At 35.8% G+C, this 21,147-nt stretch overlaps 1 protein-coding gene across 1 annotated transcript in view; it reads right to left on the bottom strand.

Moving 5' to 3' along the window:
• The window catches only part of LOC101919476 (sodium channel protein type 1 subunit alpha), a 103,461-nt gene that overhangs the window by 29,203 nt on the left and 53,111 nt on the right, over positions 1–21,147 (bottom strand). The window contains exons 9-21 of the mRNA XM_055811625.1: positions 20,172–20,235; positions 19,422–19,563; positions 19,059–19,265; positions 18,250–18,555; positions 17,160–17,507; positions 15,821–15,953; positions 14,745–14,983; positions 12,318–12,491; positions 11,335–11,691; positions 10,153–10,635; positions 6,467–6,584; positions 4,905–5,059; positions 2,254–2,427 (exon numbers count right to left, since the gene is read on the bottom strand). Coding sequence (XP_055667600.1) covers positions 2,254–2,427; positions 4,905–5,059; positions 6,467–6,584; positions 10,153–10,635; positions 11,335–11,691; positions 12,318–12,491; positions 14,745–14,983; positions 15,821–15,953; positions 17,160–17,507; positions 18,250–18,555; positions 19,059–19,265; positions 19,422–19,563; positions 20,172–20,235 — 2,900 coding nt within the window. The remainder of the gene's footprint in view (positions 1–2,253; positions 2,428–4,904; positions 5,060–6,466; positions 6,585–10,152; positions 10,636–11,334; positions 11,692–12,317; positions 12,492–14,744; positions 14,984–15,820; positions 15,954–17,159; positions 17,508–18,249; positions 18,556–19,058; positions 19,266–19,421; positions 19,564–20,171; positions 20,236–21,147) is intronic.

The following is a 21,147-nucleotide window of genomic DNA, read 5'->3' as shown; positions in this document are numbered from 1 at the left end:
CTCCTCTTTTTATCAGTTTAGGTATTGCTGGCTTTCTTTGTTTTACAGTGCTGTTGGGATCAGTAATTATAGTTGATAATGTCTCCACTTGATTGCCCACAACTAAAAGGGAAATCACTGAAGCCTGTTTTGAATTAACAGATGGGTCACAGAGCAGCATTGCTGTTCTGGAAATGCGTGGAAAGTATTAATTTTTCTGTATTCACTTACACTGACTAATCTTTTTGCCTGACTGCTGTATTTATGTGCTCTATAGGCTGCCATTAACCTGGATTATGCTGTTTCTTAAAGACCTTATAAGAACGGTTCCATAGGTGGCAGAACACAGGCCGTTATATATTCTATGTGCCTACGTTCCCTCACTGAGAAGTACAATATTCTCTACATTTGCCATGGCTCCCGTCCAAAATGATACTTCTGTTTGTTTACCATTTCCTCTAAATGCTCTTTCATTATATGATGTTCTAATTCCTTAACTATTTATTGGTCCAAAAATAGCATAACGGTCACATGTACTCTTTCATTATAAAGAATAATGCAACAGGTAAAAGGAACGCCAGGACAGTGCTCTTTAGGAAATGTACTTAAACCCAAGCATTTTATGTGAAATCTTCAGCTTTTAGAAATTAATAGCTTTTCTGGGTTTGTCAATCCTAAGCTCTAGCAACCCACAAAACTAGGTTCTTCTGAAATCTGAATTTCTTTCTCCAGCACATGCATCATAATACTGAAAACTTCCAGCCTTTCCAGATGCAAAATTAAAGGACATACCCATGTGTGCAAATGCAGGATTTAATCATGAGCTTATTCAGACACTTGAATATGTGCTACACCTTCACACAAAGTAGTCGTCAAATTTTTACATTCACAAGATAGATGTTTGGGATATTATGAATTAAATCAGGTCAAATATTTGTGAAAATGAGTTTAGAAAAGGAACAGGTGCTTCTGCTTGCATGCTTCTTTAAGCTTTTTTGTTATAGATGCCGCTTAGGTACCCACTTTGAGAAGAATTTAGACATTAAAGAACAAAAGAGTTTTCCAAAGAGAAGGTACTCTCTTTGTGTGAGTACTGTGTTTGATCATGGTTATCTGTAGCTGTAGATGTAAAGGTGATTCTGAGATATATTTAATCCATGATGTACACCAATCAAAAAGGTTGTAGACACCTTTCACAAAACAAAGCTTGAGAAAATGAACTGTTTTGATTAGCCCTCATATGCTAGGAACCTATTGAGAAACTGTTGGATTTTCAGCAATTCTTTGGGTCAGTAACTGCTTATGGAGCTCACTTTTTACCTATTCGGTGTCTTTTGCTAAGTCATTGAAACCAGGTCAAAATGCATCTTAATTTTAAAATCGAGCTTGTTCAATATCTTTTTTTCCTATAAGTTTTACCAGAAATGTCTATCTTAAAAATATGGTGACTATGTAAAACATCGTATTTCAGTTTCACACACAGAACTTTATCACAGACTGCAGACACAGTATGCGTTTTTGCACATTGCAGGTTTTCTCAGGGGGGTATACTTAGGACATTAATTCTTCAATTCTGAATAATTTCGGCAATGCATCAAGAAATAGTCTCCCTCATGTCACAGCAAAGCAAGTACAGTTATAACTATGGGATAACCCTCACAGGAAAGATTACTGAGCCTGATTTCAAACACGGCTGTGAAGACTGCAAGTTCATAATATTTTTTGGACTTCAATACTAAGCCACACCACGAACACTACAGATGTATCTTGCATTCCTTGTAAAACCTCAGTTCAGCCATATACTAAAATCTGTGGACATGATTTTTGTTTTCTTGGCAGAGGAATTTTAATTCAGATGTGCGTCTGATGTCCACTGGACCAGACACCTATCTAAATGCTGGATGTGACTTAGACCTTCCCTTAGGAGGGAAGTTGGGTCCAAAGGTGGGAATGAGCAGCCAAGGGCAGAATGGAGGACAGCATGACCTCTTTCAACAACAGTGTTGGGATAAACCCTCTAACTACTTGTGGGGTTACCATGTGAAGTTCTTCTATTAGCAGGAGAACTCCCAGTCTTTCTTAACTCTGTGGTATAGGAAGGCAGTGTTGTTAAGTATAAAGTGAAAGACAGAAATACGGAATTTTTTCCATTTACCTTACTTTTTAAGTTAAAAAGTAAACTAGTTGGTATACATAGATACTACGGTTGCAGAGCAAGTAACTAAAAAAATGAGATAAAAAAAATATAAAACACCTAGGAAATATACAACATACATCAACTATCAGGAAGTCCAGCCAGCACCAGGCATTAGTAAAGTATGTTTGATAGCCATAGGCCACCCACTTCAGCAGCATTTCCAGAATGAAGATGTAAGTGAAGACCTTGTCAGCATATTCCAGCATGGTCTTGATAGTTTTACGCTGTTCAATATATATGTCTTCAAAAGCCTGTGAGTAAAAACATCGACAGATATTTGTTATTCTCTTTTGTTACTGCACACACTTCAGGTTGTAACTGAAGAAAAAAACCCAAACCCAACAAGAAAAGGAAATAATCTTTCTTCAAGAAAAGACACAGGAGTGTCACTTTAATGTTTCCTTTTCTGCTAACTCTGTATATACCTGTTTTTCCCTTGTGGAATTACATTTTCCAGTTCACAGGAAGGAGGAGCAGATATTACACAGCAACCACTCCACTGGTCAAAGATTTTTATTTGTTTACTTATTGCTGATTGTAAATTATTCTTCTGAGATCATGATTAGTACTCACAAATGCATCGATTCTGCAGAGTAGTATACCTGAACTGAATTCTACTGAGATCATTTGGTTTGTATGTAGGGCCATACAAAATCCAGGGTCACAGATGTGAAATTTTCAGGACAACGGCAATACAACTGACTTCTATTTTTAACTACTGTTGCTTTTTGAAAATGTTAAGTTATAAATCATAAAACCAGTTCTTCCTTTCTTAAAAACAATATATTAATCCAAATAAAATATCTGCTTTACTGTATTATTTACACTTTATGAGATACATAAAAAATTCTGAGATCTTAGGAATGTTATTTACACTTTTTGTGTGTTTTCATTTTTAGACATTTGAAAAAATATGCAGCTTCTTCTTTTCAGAAATTCTTCCTGTCCTCCAAGAAATTGTCTCTTTAATTGCTTTTAAATTTTAATTATGCCATTATTTCTGATGGAGAACAGTTGGTTTTATCAGATTGAAAGAACTGGAATGATCTCCTAGCTTGCAAAGTTTTGGATATTTATTGCTACTAACATTCACTTTTACCCAGCCTTCTTTTGAATCACTTCACATCTGACAGTTCAAATGATTCAGTCAAATTGACATCTGTGTGTCAGTATTTCTGGATACTTAGAGTAGGCACTATGGTACCTGACACTTGTATGGAATCACTAACAATTTAATCTCACAACACTGGGAAGAGCCAACGGGCATAATTTCCTTCTTACAGGTGGGAGCATGCCAGAGGCTTAGCTAGCAGTGCTCTTGGCCACCAGGAGTATGCCCGCTCCCTGCCTGAATGTCCCCGGTTTGCTGGGAGGCTGCCAGGCTGTAACGTAGTGAGACTATCTGGAATGCGCCCTTGGGAAGAACACTGGGACACAGTACCAGCAGGTCCAAAGAGACTTTTTCGGTATCACAAAGGGAGTTGACGGCAGAGCAGGGTCTCACATCTCCCGAGGCTTGGGCTAATCCCTGGTCTCTGAAGCATTTTCATAAAATAAATGTTCTGGGGATGACATGCTCCTTATGTTCACATGTGTGAGATGCTAACATGGTGGGATCTCATCTCAAACATCCTCTAAATACAATGATGGACATTCACCTTTATCAGATCTCTTGCCAGTACTTTTGTCTCGTTTTATTCTTGTCACTAAAGGTTTTCTCTGTCTCATAGCATGAACCAAAATTCAACAATGTAGACCTGAGTTTGTCGCTATTTTAAGGGTTTCAGGTCATAGGGAAGGTGTCACGTGGTGTTGAGTCAAAGTTGCTTATTTGATGCTTGTGTTGATATTACACCAAATAAAAGCAGAAGAATTCTTAAAGATTTAACCAAAACTAATGATAGGTATAATCATGAACTGTTAACCATTAATGGTATTTTAAAGTATTGGGAGTGGTCTAAAGGGTTTATAATACAATTTTGCAGACAATTTTTTTTATTATTATGTAAGAACTTAGGCAATTTACCAAAGGGCAATTGCATCTACCAGCGTAGTTGCACAGGGCAAGTAGTTTGCCTCAAAAACTTCAGCTCAGTATGTGTCCAGGCCCACCTTATTTAACAGTTCATCTCCAATTTTTTTATTTTTTGTCATTATATGTATTTGTGAAATAGCATATTATAGGTATGTTTTGTTTCTTTTATTGTTATAGATTTATCTTATGGTTGGCTTCTTTTTATTCTGACCTCACATACTTGTTACAGCAGATTCACATTTTTATAGATAACTCTTTGGCCTACACAAGTATGAGTCAGTAGGAGCTGAATTAAAAGCATATAGAATACATTCTTATTCTTAGAAGGGCATCATTACAAACAGAAATTCGTAATCTTTCTTGCTGTTCTAGCACCTAACATTTTAAAGACTGTATAAGCTAGCTCTGGCTCTTTGCAAGGTATTGTGAGCTGTTCATGCCATTACAGTTACTTCCAAAATAATGTTTTTTCACTCTCTAATCAATAATGTCTGATCTATTTTCAACATATTGTTGAGAAAAGACTTTTTCTACTATTCTTTCAAAGGCCCGACTAAAATTTAGTTCTGTCATTTGAAGATATGGAATTGTGCATTCTTTCCGGGGGAGAAAATATTTAAATCAATGTTTGAAGAGCCAACTTTTAAGAAGTTTTCTGACAACATTGTGACACACTGTTCATGTTCTACTTACCAGAGCTCCGCTACTGAGGAGAATCATAAAGACAATGAAAGTCTCAAACCAGTTGTGTTCAACAATCTTGAAGCAGGTTTTTCTAAGGTTCCACCACTGCTTTCCTCTCCCTTCTTCTATACTTACTTGACAGCACTTGAATCTTCGTACACAGCCTTTAAAACAGTGTATGCATTGAATGGGGAAAAAACCAAAAAGATTCTGTTGAATTGCATGAATTTTGGTTATGCATTGTATTAATGATACAATGCTACCTTTGCAGAAACTGTGCTATTTAGTAAAAAAACCAATAGATTTTCAGCTAGATTCTCCAAATAAAAACAAAATTTAACATTGAGAAAATTAGAATTTGCAATTAAATGAACAAGAGCGCACACAAAAAGATGAAATCATGGAACATGAAGCCAAATTACAAAATACAGAGTATGAGTAAACCCACACATACTCATCCAAATGTTCAGTAGGTTTATGTACTAAGATATGGGCAAGTGTTATTAAATTGTACTTTCTTTTGTTTGGGATTCTAAATTCAGAGAATGTTGCATTTATTGTGTGAAAAAACCTACGCCTCCTATTTGAGTTCTCAGCTTTTCAGTACCAGCTAACTTCTCTAACTTGTGCCCTTAATTTATTAAGCTTTTATGATTTAGCTGCTGACTTGATTTGGTTCCTCCTTTCATTTAAGTAGAAAAATACTAGTAATCAATAATGGTATTTTCCTTGCTAAATCCAAGTCTGTTACAGTACTACTTCTTACTAGCTCAGTGTAAATTTCTAAACAAATACCTGTTATCATGTCCAGAAATAACCCAACCCCAGCACCGACAGTAGCTTTTGCTTTCCAAACTCTAAATTTAACTCTTGCTTATGGACACCATAAATGGCGTTTATATCCTTACATTACTGTTTTAAACTTATTCCTTTCCCTACCTCCTTCATGTGCAGACATCCATAAGGTTTCTCACAAGAAATGCCTTTGCAAATAAAGTTTATGACCAGATTCTTGTTTTATTGGGTCGTGTAAAAGAGACAATAGAAGGAAGCATGAAAGATGAGTGAGTCCACCAGGTGAGACTGTTCTTGCCCCAGGTGGTACACAAAGGCTCTTCCTTCTCTTTTTGCAAATTTGTAGAAGGTTCATTTAGCATTTTGCACAAGATCATCCAGGTGCAAATTTTATTTACCAGTAATGTATACTTTATAAAGCACTTTGATAGATGTCTATGAGGAACAGAATAAAAGTGGTGTGTCATTTTATATCTAAGAGACTGTAACTAAACTCTGAAAGTACAGTAGTTCATGCTAAAATAAAACTTTCAGTAATATATTTTTCTTATTTTAAAAATAATGATAAATTTCTAATAAAATGTTTTTCTAATTGTCTATCTGATATATAGTGTAATTGTAGTATCAGCATCCATATGGTAAATTATGATCTAAAACTGCAGTTGCTAATGATAACGGCTTAAACATTAACAAAAGAGTAATTCAATACTTGGTTTAAATAGGTAATTATTCCATATATCATGAGTAATTATTTTCAATATTTTTGCTCCAAACACCTTCTGTGAAGCAGGCCTCTGGCTCCTGGGCTTCTTCAGGTTCAGCTTCTGGTTGCTCTTCTGCAGGAAGTCCGATATCAACTGTGCTACCTTCAGATGAACTAGATGAATTTAACTTCTGTAAAGGAAAAAAAAAAAAAAAAGGCATCACAAATGCACAATTAATATTTTTAAGACAAACATTACTTGATTTCAGAATAACTAAATAATTCTGCCATTGTATTGAAGTTCTAGTGTTCAACATAAGTAAATTGCTGATAAACATATGTGAACTTTGTACAATCTCTTTGGTTTTCCTTCTGTGTTGCATGGATCCATTAAATAAAAGGTGTATCAGTGATAAATAAGGCTTTAAATACAATTATATTCCAAACTGAAAAATCTGAATGATGATGCTAAGCCTGCAAAGATTTATGCCCACAACTAACCATAAGTGGCAATGATCTCTTGACCTACATAGAAGTAATAAATCTGAAATATATATGCAGGAATATATAGTGTCTACTGAAAAAAACAAGTAAAAACCTAATGATAACTATATAAATGAGGTGAGAGCTCAGAGGAATGAGGGAAAAAAGCACTGCTCAGCAGAGAAAGCTATACTTTAATGGTCAGCAAGTCCAGATTAAAATTGCTGAAAGTCCAGCTCAGAGTGAAGCAGAAGCTGCATGCAGTAAGGCTGAGGAAGCTTAAGGATGGCCCATAAAACAAGAGATCATGTTTTATAACCCAATCAAATTTTCAATAACATGATTAGTATAAAAAGAGGTAAGTGGAAGGTGAGGACCAAATTTTAAAAAACTGAATGGCTAATCCTCATCCTAAAAATTCTAAAAGTGTTGTAACATGCAGCTGGAGCCTGGTTGCAATCTAGCTGGTTGGTATCATGGCTAAAGATCAGGTAAAAATTGTGAAGGAAAGATATTTACGGATGTAGAGGCAAACAAAATAATGGAATAAATGCAATATATGTTCATCAATGCTAGGTTGCAGCTGGCTTTTTGATATTGAGGACAAAAAAAAAAAAAGAAAAAAAAAATCCCCCAAACCCTAACAACAAAACTCTTGCTGAAGCAGTAGCCAGTCTGTTTTTCGGTAACAATTCCAGGACTCATTGATATTGAGTTGCATGGAGCTTAATGAAATCTGTAATATTTTAAGTAGCCAGGTTTTAGTTAATTTAATCTTGCAGTGACTATAGAGGCTGGAAGAACAATGTTTCAGCTTCATCAGGAAAACGGGCTGATGTATCCAGTTTCAGGCTCTGTCAATATTTGTCACATGAACCAATTTAATAGAGTTGTTTTTTTCCCAAATTACATTACAGAGTTGCCTCTGATATTTTTACAAAAATATTGTATACTTCTAGTATTCCAATTTTCACAAATCATCCTATGATTTACCACTTTTCAAAATAATTCTTAAAATATTTTTCAGAACTTTTCCTGAGCTTTTTCATTTTTGGAAAAAAATATTTCATTTTATTTCTCTATTTTCTTCTAAGAAGCAAATTTTCTATATTATTATTGTCAGCTACTTTTTGCACACTAAAATTAAACTCTCTGAAATGAAGAGCGTAATTTACAATTTTAAGATGATCGTTACTTTGCTAAGGGAGGAAAAAGTACTCAGCTGGAAAACCAACCAAGCAACCAACCAACCCCCCCTGAACCCCCCTACTTTTAGCGCTAACCCAATCAACACAGAAGGATCCTGGCCAGCACTGTAAAACTCCAGGAATGATGCTCATATAAATGAGCTCATAAATGATGCTGATAAAACTCAATATAGTCTGAAGCCAGCTGGAACTCTCCCCTGTTAGTGCCCTCTGGCCTGAGCAGCAGAGAATCCATACAGTCCTTCCTAAGTGGGCTCTCCTCAAAAACAGCTAATGCAAAGGCTCTGCTGTTCTGGTGTTTATACTTTCTTCTCTACAGTCCCATTTCACTAACAGTCAATACAAATAAGGAGTTGGACTCAAATCCAAAACAGCACTGCTGGATGGATTTTCCATGGAAAACTATGTAATAGAGCTGCTTTTTCACAAGCTTCTGAGGGAATTCAGGAATGTCACAGTACTTACACAGTAGGATAAAAGGTAACCCTGGTCCTACAGGTAGCAGCACATTTACAGAAAGCTTTCCTAAACGAAATCTATTCCCCATTGGGAATAAACCAGCTTGTCACTCCATTTGACTGCCTGCCCTGTAATGGGTTGGAAGACTGGACTAGACTGGACTGGCCAGCACCAGTGCAGTTGGGACAGTAGACGACAGTCATTTTTCTCCAATGAATCTTTCTTTAAATGTTGTTTTATTTAGAAAATCCTTCCTGCTGGGGCAAGTATGTAATGTGTTCAAACACATTCTTACAACCTTTATTGTGGAAGCAGTTCAGAAACTTGAGTCAAAGTCAAATTATAAGACATTTGGGCTAATATTTGACAGGAAAAAGATATCGATGCTTCAGATATTAATTGGGAAGTGGGAACAACACTGTGTCTGAAACAGGTTGCCAAGGGGAGAGGCTGTTTTGTAGAGGTCTCCTTCCTCAGGGGAGGGTCCAAAGACTGCACTTAGCGTAACACTGGGGTTTTGTTGAGTACATTAGAGGGATTATGCGCACCGAAGTGACAGTAGTACAGAATTCAGCTAGTCTAAAATTAGGTGTCTGAAGTACTGTTAGCTGTACAAAAGTGGCAGGAGAAGATGAGCTGTGCCACAAAGAAATTGGATTGCTACCAGTATGGAAACTAGCTAGTTTAAGGTTGAGGTTCCTTAAGTCAGAAAATTAATTTTGTTAAGCATTTGGAAAGATAATTTTCTGGTATGACTAAAATGTCAACAAACTTAGTCACTAAGGGTGTAGTTGTTTTGAAAATTATGTTATCAAATAAATTGAAATTATTTTGTTAAAATAGCCACAGACAAAAAGTCATGTAAAGGAACAGCTATAGCCTTAATAAGTTTTTTTTTTTAAAAAATTCAGTTCTCAACAAGGCTTTATATCTATAGCCTGCTTTGGCATTCCCTCAGCAGCATGAGATATTTTTGTCTGTTGATACTATTTCTCAGTTTTAACAACTAAGTGAATTTAAAGTATATGGAAGAGTCTATGGTTAAAACTTATTTTTATGGGAATTTAGGTCTAGGAGAGCTGACAATTTTAAAAAATAAAATAATTCCTGTCTCTAAAGGAAATATTTAAATTATCTTTATGTTTTCTCATCTATACCTGCTCACAAAAAAAACCCATAGAGGGGATTTTTTGAGTGGCAGAGAGAAGATGTGTGACACTCCTCATGGAACCCTTGTTACACGAGGCAAACAAAAGTTTCTGGTGGAATAAGGCTAGAGCTAAGGCACTGCCCAGCCCAACCATTTGTTGCAACTACCATATGGACCATAAACAGTTCTTACAAATTAGTTTGGTCTCCCATTGCCTGACATCTTATCTCCTCTTGGAGACTGTAAATTTTAACCCTTTCTCACACTTTTGTTCATCAAGAATTAAACCCTTTTTCACACACTCATTTATGCCCATGTACAAATAAGTGTCAAATTAACAAATGATCAAGATCCAATACATTGGATATGACACCCACCCCTCACCCCCTACCCCACTCCCCCATGCCCCAAATAAAAGCCTTGAAAGATCAGAAAGAAATGCACAAAATATCTAAATACCTCTTTGCTTTCTTCCAGGTCTGATTCACTACTAAATTCCTCTGTGTTTAGATTTTCAAAGTCGGATTCACCCACAGCAATGGGCACTGTCACAGTGAGGCTTGGGTTGTTTATGAAGGACATGTAATCGCTTTCGTCAATGATGTATTTTTCTACACTGCTACCTGTGCCTATGCCACTAGTTGTTCCATTAACATCTTTAATATAGTCATGGTCCTTGCTTAGTTCCACGGTTGTATGGTTGGAAATACAGCTATTTTTGTTGTTCAAATCATCAAGCGGTTTGATTTCATCTAAAGCTTTTTGTTTTTTAACAAAGGCTTTTTGGATGAATTCACGTGCTTTTCTTTTCACATAATCTATGCCCTTCTGCATTCTTGCTACAGCAATTTGGAGATTATTCATTTCATTGTCATCATCTGTCACGGCAAGGTTGTCGGCACTAAATGAGCTCAAGAGCAAGGCCAAAAATAGGTTCAATACCTGCAGAAAGATAAAAAAAGGATGTTCTAGACTTCATCTAAACAAAGAGAATTTATTTTATTAAAACTGTCATATTAGTGACATCGAAGACTGAAACCCCAATAATTTACCACAATCAAAGAAAAGCATGTACAAAACTTTTTCTCCTCACCATAAGAAACCTGAGCTTTTTAAATTTTGCTTAGGTCCTGTTTACTATTCAAAAATATTCCTGCAACTGACTAATACCTGTAAACGTATCTTAAAATCCCCAGAGTATATAAGTATTTTGGTGCCAAATATTATAATCTAAAAATGATTTGCTATTCAGCATCATTAAAAGGTTTAATTTATCCCATCACACAGCAGAAATTAGATTATTTAGGTGACTAATCATACAGGATAAATAATAAAAACCCCCACAGCAAATGGTTTATGAAGAGCCCATAAACTAAAATTATTTGAAGCACAAAATGTTCACAAAGAGCCAAAAGACAAATTAAGAATGTGACTAAGTGCTCACTCTAACATCCTTTGGATTTTGATATTGCAGAATACTTTGTTATCAATCCAAAAAAGCTCTTAAGCTTAACTTTAAGCATCGCTTGAAACCACCTGCTTAAGTGCTTTGTTGAAGCAGAGCCAGAACACTTAGTTCGCTTCAGGATGGAGCCCACTCTGTTGCCAAATAATTTTTTTGCTAACGCGTTGATTACATACCACAAGGTTTCCAATCACCATGACCATCATGAAGACAGTAAGGCACATGGCTTGGCCTGCGACCTGCATGCAGTCCCACATCGTTTCTATCCATTCTCCACACAACACTCGAAATACAATCAAAAAAGAGTGGAAAAAGTCTTGCATGTGCCAGCGTGGAAGCACACAGTCACTTGCAATTTTGCAGACACATTCCTTGTAGTTTTTCCCAAACAGCTGCATCCCAACCACAGCGAAAATGAACACAATGATGGCCAGCACCAGGGTCAGATTTCCCAGAGCCCCCACTGAGTTGCCAATAATTTTTATCAGCATATTTAGTGTTGGCCAAGATTTTGCCAATTTGAAAACTCGTAACTGGAAGAAAAGAAAAATGCTGTTAGGACAACTAGTAAAAAAGACACAAAGGTATTTTAAAGTTAATTTGTGGAAGGAAGGATATTACTGCAAAATAAGCCCTGAGTATCACTGTTCAGTGGGTATCCTCTTGTCTAAAAGCATGAAGATGGAAGGTTTAGTCAACAAAATCTTGTGAAGTTAGAGCTTGATATCCTCATAGCATAGATTTTACTGGAGGCCAAAGAAGCTACTGGTCATATTAGATGGAATTTAAAATCTAGGGTTCATCTGTTAAAATCATCTGGGCCATTTTTCTACTGGTATTTGGGCAGATCTATTCCAATGATGCCAATCAGAGCACGATACCACTAGTGAGCCAGCTTGTTTCTACATAGCAGGATGTTTCAAGTGTGTATATACAATAAACACATTGGAAATGGGCCCAGGGCACCCACTGCTATCTATTTGTCTGATCTCTATCAATTCCCATTGAAGACAGTAGGATACCACAAGTAATAAGGATTTGTACTAATGAGATATCAGGATCAGTATCATGGCAAACATCAAGCAAATTTTTAAGGGAAAAATATATATTATTTTAATGAAGCCCCATTGAAAAATCAGTGCAATTGATGTAAATTTACCAGTCTGAATGATCGAAGAACTGAGAGTCCTTCCACATCTTGAAGACCAAGCTCCACCAAGCTAAGAGTTACAATAAAACCGTCAAAAATATTCCAGCCTTCCTGAAAATAGTAGTAAGGATCCATTGCAATTATCTTGAGAAACATTTCTGCTGTGAAGATTCCAGTGAAGACCTGAATTCAAAATGCAGTTTGTCATTTCATTGTGAAATACATTACGGATTTAGCGATTGTCTAGATTTTTAATTCAAGCTACATATCTGCAATGTCTTATCCAAACCTAATACTTAAAAATGGTTCAGTGTACTGTAGTAATTCATCATACCCACCTTCCCTTAACAAGTGCCATACAAACCAAGTAATTTTTTTCAATTAATTACATTTTATACTAAAGACATTACATAAACTTCTGTTTTATAACATTCATAATACAATTTCAACTCTATCAGCATCTGGACTTTCTCATGTACTGTACAAACAATAGCCCAGATTTGATTTTCACAACATAAACCAGAATGCTTTCCAAGAAGTTACATGGTATAACATCTTTCTTGGTATGTTAATTACCATACAAAGCAGCATCAATGAGGCCAAATCTAAGACTCTGGAGAGGCAGCTCTTTTGCTGGTATAACCTGCCATAATCCCATTGAGTTCAACAGGGATACGATTATTTATACCGGATGGGGATCAACTGAGATACACCAGCTTGCTGAAATTGAGGAACTTCTACCTGGGTGTTGCCAGGAAGTTCAGTGAAGCTATCACTTTGTTGTCACGAGTAAGCATTTAAGAATGCATTTTAAACATCAGGTTGCTGCTGACAGTTTCTCATCGTGGTAAGCTATGCTGAACGAAGCAGGAATCATATTTAGGAGCCACCAAGGTAGTGGACCTGAGTAGCTTTGAGAGAAGTCTTAGGAGAATTTCTTGTAAGATAGGAATGTACTAAAGTCACCCTTTAAGGCTGCCTGAGCCCTAGTCTGAAATGCTCTTTTTTTTTGGTTTCATAAACCCATTTTCAAGCAAGCTCAACACAAAATGGGGCAGATAAAGAGAATGATCTAGCTGGGATAATCAGCAGATGGACAAGAAGAGTCCTGGCCTTGCTTAGATTTTATTACAGCCTTATAATACATTCCAGATAGAAACATTGAAGAGGGAAGGGTTACTATTTTTTAAGCTACACGATTGGAACCACTGAGGAAGAGGTAGGAATGAATAAATACAGTTTGAAATGCTGACTTAGGTTCCTAATGATCAGGACAGTGAGGTTCTCAAGAAGCTTTCAAGTGGAACTACTGCAGCAGGTGAACCCTGAAAGCCTGTATATTGCAAAGGGGTTTATGTCAGGAAGACATAAGACTGGGAAAGGGTGGTGCTTATAGCCAGATTCGCTTGCACTCTCTTTGCAGTCAGATGTACACCAAGATTTATATGGCATTTTCTTGGTTGGAAAACAAACAGTAAAATGCTACAAGATTTTACATTTTTACTAGGAAATGCAGATTCAGTGTCCCTTATTTCAAGTATATGAAAACTAGCTATGCATTTATGTATTCATTTTCCCTTCTAAGTCCTGTAGTTATTCACATGATATGAGGTATTTTTTATCCATTAAAAAACAAAGATTATTAAAAAACCCATTATAAGAAATCAATTCTTAAAATAAGAGACAAAGTAGGACTGCAGCTACAGATACTTCTATGTGATCAAACCTGTCATCTCAGAGGCATCAGAGCTACAAAATTCTTTAATAATTCATCTTTTTGAAGTAGAAGGCAGAAAATGTAGTTGACAACATGAGGAGAAGAGATCTTACTAATTATATGATGATAAAAAGTATAAAAAAATATAAGAGGAAAAAATACTGCAGGATATTTTTCATAGTTTTACATAAAGCATATGAATAAAACAATCCACATATCCACATAAAAAGTCTTTTACAGAAGAAAATTCTAGAAATGCTTTTAAATGGCTCTTTTAGCTATTGTAAATGTGCTCAGGAAACAGAGCAATTAAAAACACATTAATAATTTAAAGATTTGTATTGTATTGATTGAAAAATTTACACTATGTTTATTTGCAGCGTCTTTTCATGGAAGTACTGCACTTCCTGGTTTAGTAATGAGACAAATCAACTTCTGTTTAATATGGACCTTAGTTAATGTAGCCATTTTTAATTTTTTTTTGTAGCTTTGCAGAACACTGCAATATATGGATTTTACAGTATCCTAAGTTAGAGCTAGGGTTGACAGTGAAATGCCCAAAAATGTTCTGATAGTCATATCTGGAAGCCAAGAAATCTACTTTCTAAAGAGTAAAAAAAAAAAAAAAAACCAAAAAAAAAGCAGCTGTTAAAAGTTCTTTCAGTCATTTCAGACATATTTCCTTCCAAATCATGAACATAAAAATCCAACAGACTTACTAGGTTTCCAACTGAAAGTACATTATTGAATTCTTCGGTCATTGGATAATGTTCCATAGCCATAAAGAGTGTATTCAAAACAATGCAAATTGTAATAGCCAGGTCAACAAATGGGTCCATTACCACTAAGTTGACGATATGTTTTACTTTTAACCAATGCGGACTGCAGTCCCAGATCAAGAAAATATTTGCAAATTTATACCAACATGGTGGGCATTTCTGTCTTGATTCTTCAAGTTCTGTGGGAAAAGAAATTCATACAGGTAACTATGTGATTACTCTAAGATTCCTCAGTCCTATACGAATTGTACTAGTCAATGTTGTCAGAATGCACTGGTACTGATCAACCTCCAATAAGTCCCTTTTTATATGGCTTATCAAGAAAGTATTTAAAAATTCCTATCAAATATATTCATTTTGTTCAAAGCTTACCTATCAAGCACAATTTCTTTTTATTCCAATCACTATACTGATCAGTATCAATTTATGCATTGATTTGTATTAAGAATTTAATTTCTCCTTAATTACACTTCAGCCTGTTCCTCCTACTTACTGTTCTATTATGTAAATATTTTTATTTTGAAATTTGTGGTCTTTAGGTGAAAAATTCCAATATGATTTTCATTCCTAGTTCAAGAAAAAAACATTTCTTTCACCTAGAATAGCACTTTAAAATGTAACTAAATAAATGTAACTGCTAAAAACACATATACATTTGAACAATGGTTGTATATACTTGGAAATATTCAGTGGCTTTTTTGTGTCCGATGTTGTGTCCAATAATATGTTTTTAATTACTATGCATAAGCATCCACTCAGTTAGGACCACCAAACCATCATAACTGTAGTCCTGATGACCACATAATGTAGATGGTGGCAAAACGAGATAGAAATGCTTATTTATGTAATAACTTTAATGAATAAAGAGGTTTGAGTTTACTGATAACTATGTGTTGATTTGTGGGACAGTTTCTGTTAATGAAGCTATTTGAAATCAGTTTTTAAGTTTCAACTCAAATTTTCAGAAGTCCATTGGAAAAGCAGATATTAAATATTAAGCTATGCATGGCACACACCTTCCACAGTGTTTGTGAGGATGCTAGCAATACTCATGGCTCTTTCCCTTAAAGCTGGATCTTCCAGGTAGTCCATAGAAACGTGAAAAGAGCTTGATATTCTCTTCTTCATTTCTGTTTCTGTAGTGGTACCCTACATGGAGAACAACAATAGGTAAGACCATGCTGGAGAAATAAGATAAGCAAGTACTGTATAGAAGCCTGTTATTAGTGTCTTAGCTTGGAAACGTGCTTCGTGCACTTCAATTTTTATCATGTCGGACTTTTATTACTTTTTAGTATCTTTTAAATAATTTTTAAAAGGTATGAGGCAAGTTACCTTACTGTTCAAGATTGAGAGAGACTTTATATACTTAACTTTTGCATTTCTTTCCTTCAAGCCATGAAAAATGATTTAAGCAAATGGAAAAGGACTGGGTTCAAAATATTGTATAAAATTTTTGCAAACTGTAATTTGCCTTGTTCCTGTTGACAAAATATTCTGGGTTTTGTAACAAAACAGTCTTTTCCCCTAGGCAAACTGTAGCAAGTAAGAAAAGTCTGACTTCCTCATGCTTCCTCATGCTAGTATCCTTTAGTAATGTGAGTAGACAACTTTGAACTAAGCAAGAAATTTTTTTGAGACACCTTCTCTTACCTTGTATGTGGTAAGAGAATAGCAGCAATATGTGCTGCACATATGTTCACACAGGCATTTGTATTTTTGGAAGTATGTGTTGAAATGTGAACTTCCAAAGAACTATTTGTTATCTACACTGCAGAACTCCACCATCAATGATGGAAAATATATAGGAATGAGAAATAAAAGATAGTAAAGAATTGTTTACATTTTTAACAGGGTTGATAAGGAAGAATGTTATCAAAATTAACTACTAATGCTAATTTTGATAAAGTGGTAACAGCAGCATCATATTGATTGCGGTTATAAAACATTTTTGTATACTATTTTCAATTGTATAGTAACTATGATTTTGCAGACCATAGCCAGATGGACCTTTAGATCAGCAAAAGCAAAGTATAGCACAGTAATACAGTAAAGCAAAGTGGTTTTATGAATGTGTAAGTTAGTTAATATTTTATTGCTTGGAAACTGCAAATTCCATGTTTATTATGAGAATACTTGTAAGTAAATGCTTAGGTTGCAAACCTATCTTAACTGTTCTATTTATTAAAGATTTTACAAGATGCAGGAGCATTCACAGCTTGACCAACCAGGAAGCATTGCCAAGGGTTCCATTCTGTAGAAAACACTGGCTGGTGCAGTAAGAAAAGGCCACGATGCCTAAGCTATTTAAAACTTTCTTACATTGTCATCAGTAGCTGGTTTATCTATTATCACCTCTGGCAGAAGCTGTCCAACAGGCGATGTAGGAACAGATGGGCCACCAACCAGGGAAACCACCCCATTGCAATCCACAGTGCTGTGCATCTTCCCATTCACTGGAAACACTGCCAGCATCCTGGATGACCTACTGGCCTGACTAATGTTACTGTTGCGCCGTTCACCGTGTCTGCGTGGCACAAAGAGAGAATCTCTTCTGCTATCATTGTCTTCAAAAGTGCTGTGCTCATCATCAGCAAAGTCATTTTCTGATCCTATATCCTTTGCTCTACCTCTGAAGCTGAAAAGACTTGTTCTGCTGTTGCGCCTTGGGGAAAACAGGGAGCCTCGAATGCTCAGCAAAGACTGCAAGCAAAGAGAATTTCTGATTATTACCTGAAAACTTCAAACTTAACATTGTTATTAGGATAGCATAGGGTTTGTTGTTTGGTTGTTGTGGTTTTTTTTTCTTAAATGAGAGTAACCATTTTCCCCAGAAGATGTGCTGCCGTGAAATTTTTGTATGTATTTCAATATTTTGCAGATAGAAGTACCACTGTTCATGGATTCTTCAGACTAAACCAATTTTTAGCTCCTTTCTCCTGATGTTAGAGTTGCTGAGTACAGTAGTTGTGCAATACCCATAAAGAAAAAAAGGGAGTCTATACATGCACATTTGTTCATGTATGCAGCATCCTGCCATATTGAACCAACCTCCAAACGTCTTGGAAGCAGGAGGAAAATATGAGGCTACCATAATGGAACGATACTGTAGTACTTTCATAAGTCTAGATAATATATAATCACTCTAAAAACCCCTCACAGAATCAGAGAATATTTTAATATGATTTTTAAACAATCTTATTACAAGAATAGAGATATAAGGTTACATGTAATTCTAAGTATTTTTTTACAAGACAATCTAGCAGCTGCAGCCTTTTCTCTCAAGCACTAGCAACGATAATGAAGTCTAATGAAAATCTCAGTTATTCTCAGTTATTCAGTTAATCAGTAGGGTCATTACTGTACCAGGAAGACTAAAGAAGTTTTGTAACAGCCTATGATGCTTTAAATGTATGCTTCTACTAAAACCAGCTATATGCAGTACCTGATGTGGAGAAGAATACTTCTTTTCATATGTCAGTCTATTGCCTTCGATAGATAACCGGAAACCTTTCCTTCTGATGCTGTCTTCTGATTCAGACTTGTGAAATTCATCTTCATCTTTTTCTTCTCCTCCAGACTGTTCTTTCTGTTTTCTTTTTTTCCTCCTATTTCTCCTCTCTTTTGCACTCTTTGAGCTCAATTTTGATGCCTCTGAGGAACTTTCTGAGAGCCCTCCTGGTTCTCCCCCAGCACTGGGCTCCCTGGACTCTGCGGATGCTGTTACTGCTGCTGCTGCCACCGCTGCTGCCTGCCATGATGCAGAATGAATTTGTGTCACTGAGAAAACCATGATATTGTATTTTTGTTTCTTTTTAAAATTTGCTTATATAGAATTTCTAGTCCAAACACCCTGAATCTCAACACTTCCCAGAGGATATCCTCTCCCTAGTTTTTTTCTTAATTACTCTCCTGACTCCAGACAGGTGTTGGTCATAGCCTTCTTCCATCTTTCACGAGTAGTTTTTAAATGCAAAAGTCTATTAGACTATATTAATTACACTAGTCTAAGAAAAACATAATGAATAATGTATACCCCATTTTGAATATTCTTTCATGATTATGGCTGGATCACTCACAGTACAATGATTTAGTGCAGAATAGAAAATCTCTGAGTTAGCTCTGTTGTTGAAAGCCCAACAGGGTGTTTCATATATATATAAAACTATAACTCCAAATTCAGAAATCAGAGGGTGAATATCTCTAGTAAAATTACTTCCATACACTTCTGCATTGCTACATCATAAATTATACCTGAGCTGCTTCTTGTTGCTTCTTCAGTTGTTCCAGCATCTGTTGAAATTCTGCCTCTTTCTGCTCTGCTTCTTCCATGGTTGCTTGATTCTGTTCTTCATAGGCCATGGCGACCACAGCCAGGATCAAGTTGATCAGGTAGAAAGAACCCAGAAAAATCACCAGAACAAAAAATATCATGTATGTTTTCCCAGCAGCACGCAGTGTCTGGAAATAAGAACACATTTATATAAGCAAGAATGGGTTAACAAAAGTTCTGGTTTTCATATTGCTATATTAAAATAATACAAGAAAATTGATTCTAGGCCTCTTGCACTATTGGTACAAATATACTTAGTCTATTTCACATTCAAAAAGTCTCACCAATTGATAAAGGTTTTCCCAGAAGTCTTGAGTCATCAAGCGAAACAGTGACAAGAAAGCCCAGCTGAAGGTGTCAAAACTTGTATAGCCATAATTGGGGTTTCTACCAGCTTTCACACATGTATATCCTTCTGGGCACTGCCTACAAAGACAAACTGGGCGTTACCTTTTATAGCTATTTTAATATTATCACCTGGAATGTCCAGGAGATGATTAGGATTAAAAAGAAGATTTTTCTTTAGTTCATCAGACAAGAACTAATAGCAGTTGTGATTTTTAATAGAAAATTATTTTGAAGGACACTAGAAAAATTAAGCAGGAAAGGCACATAAAAATCAGTATCAAAAGTTTAATCTAAGCTTCTAAAACATAACATTCCAAATAATTTCTTTAATTATTAATGTTGTAACATTAATGTAAAGTCAGTGTTATCTGCTGTCTGAGCCTGTTAGTACTCATATGTGCAGCTGGAACTGCGATATAACATGTTTTCCAGCTGCTGTATTTGTTAATTCTAATCCAGGCAAGAGCTACACAAAAGCTACAAAATACCAAATTATTGTTTCATTTATTCAATCAATCCACTGAGCTCTGATCAGGAACCCAAATCCTCAGTTTAGTTTAAAATCCTAGTATTTCTTATGTGAAATTAAGTGGTCACTCAAAATACAGCCCTCTTCCAACTGCACACCTAAAGAACGTGGATCTAATTTGTACATGGTGCAATAATACAATGAAATCTGGTCTTACCCAGCATCAGAACTATTTCCACAAAGCAGAGCATCATTTTGCCCTTCCAGAAAATAAAAATGACCTGTTTAGGAAAGAATTTTTTTTTTAAATTACAAAATTCGGAATATGAAAGTTTTCTTACAGCTCTATGAAATAAACAGTCTTGCTCTAAACATGTTAAGCTGATTTTAAATGCAATGTTAAATAAGCAGTATCATTTTTTCAACAGGACCGTAACTTTAGAGTAAATGACAACTGCAGCAAGTGCTATCACTCATAGCACTTACTGTTGAAATACCAAAATGTACCAAAATTCCTGTCAAATGCTGCTGTATGTAGACAAATGTGCAATTCTCCCCTCAGTCTGATCACTGCACTAAAATCACACTTTGTGAAATTACATTGTACAGTTATTTATTATAATAATTTAATTCTGAGAAAAATGTACTGATAATTTATTTCAAACTTTCTGAGCAGTATTGCCGAAGGTTCTAGTTTGTCACAGACACTTGTGACAGTTATCTGATACATGAGCTCTGCAAAAAGCCACCCAGCTGCCAATGGCTCTGTTACAGGTACACAGACAGAGAGCAATTAGCCTGCTGATTGGTATGAAGCCCCCAGTAAACATCTAAATTTAACTCAGAATTACTGCAGCAGTCACTGACTTGTCTAGCTAGGATTTTAGGAGTATATGATGAAATTATTGATCGCCTCAGGGAGGAAAAATTGGGTAAGTTCCACCAAATCGCCTTGTAGCCAACCATCCCATGATCTGGTATATTAATCCTGTATTTAAAGGACATTTTAGATGGTCTGAACAACAAAGACATTGACTTGACTTGTCTATTCTTAGAAGAATAAAGAGATGATGTGCAAAACATTGTGCTTATTAAGATTCCCTTTGACCATATGCTTGAGGAGTGCTTTTCTTTTTCCCCCTCAAAGCAGATGCCTACGGCTGCTAAGCTCTTGGTTTTTGAAGAATTATCTT

This window comes from Falco peregrinus, chromosome 8 (assembly GCF_023634155.1).
Source record: "Falco peregrinus isolate bFalPer1 chromosome 8, bFalPer1.pri, whole genome shotgun sequence".
Lineage (NCBI taxonomy): Eukaryota > Metazoa > Chordata > Aves > Falconiformes > Falconidae > Falco > Falco peregrinus.
This window is presented reverse-complemented; position numbering and strand designations above follow the sequence as displayed.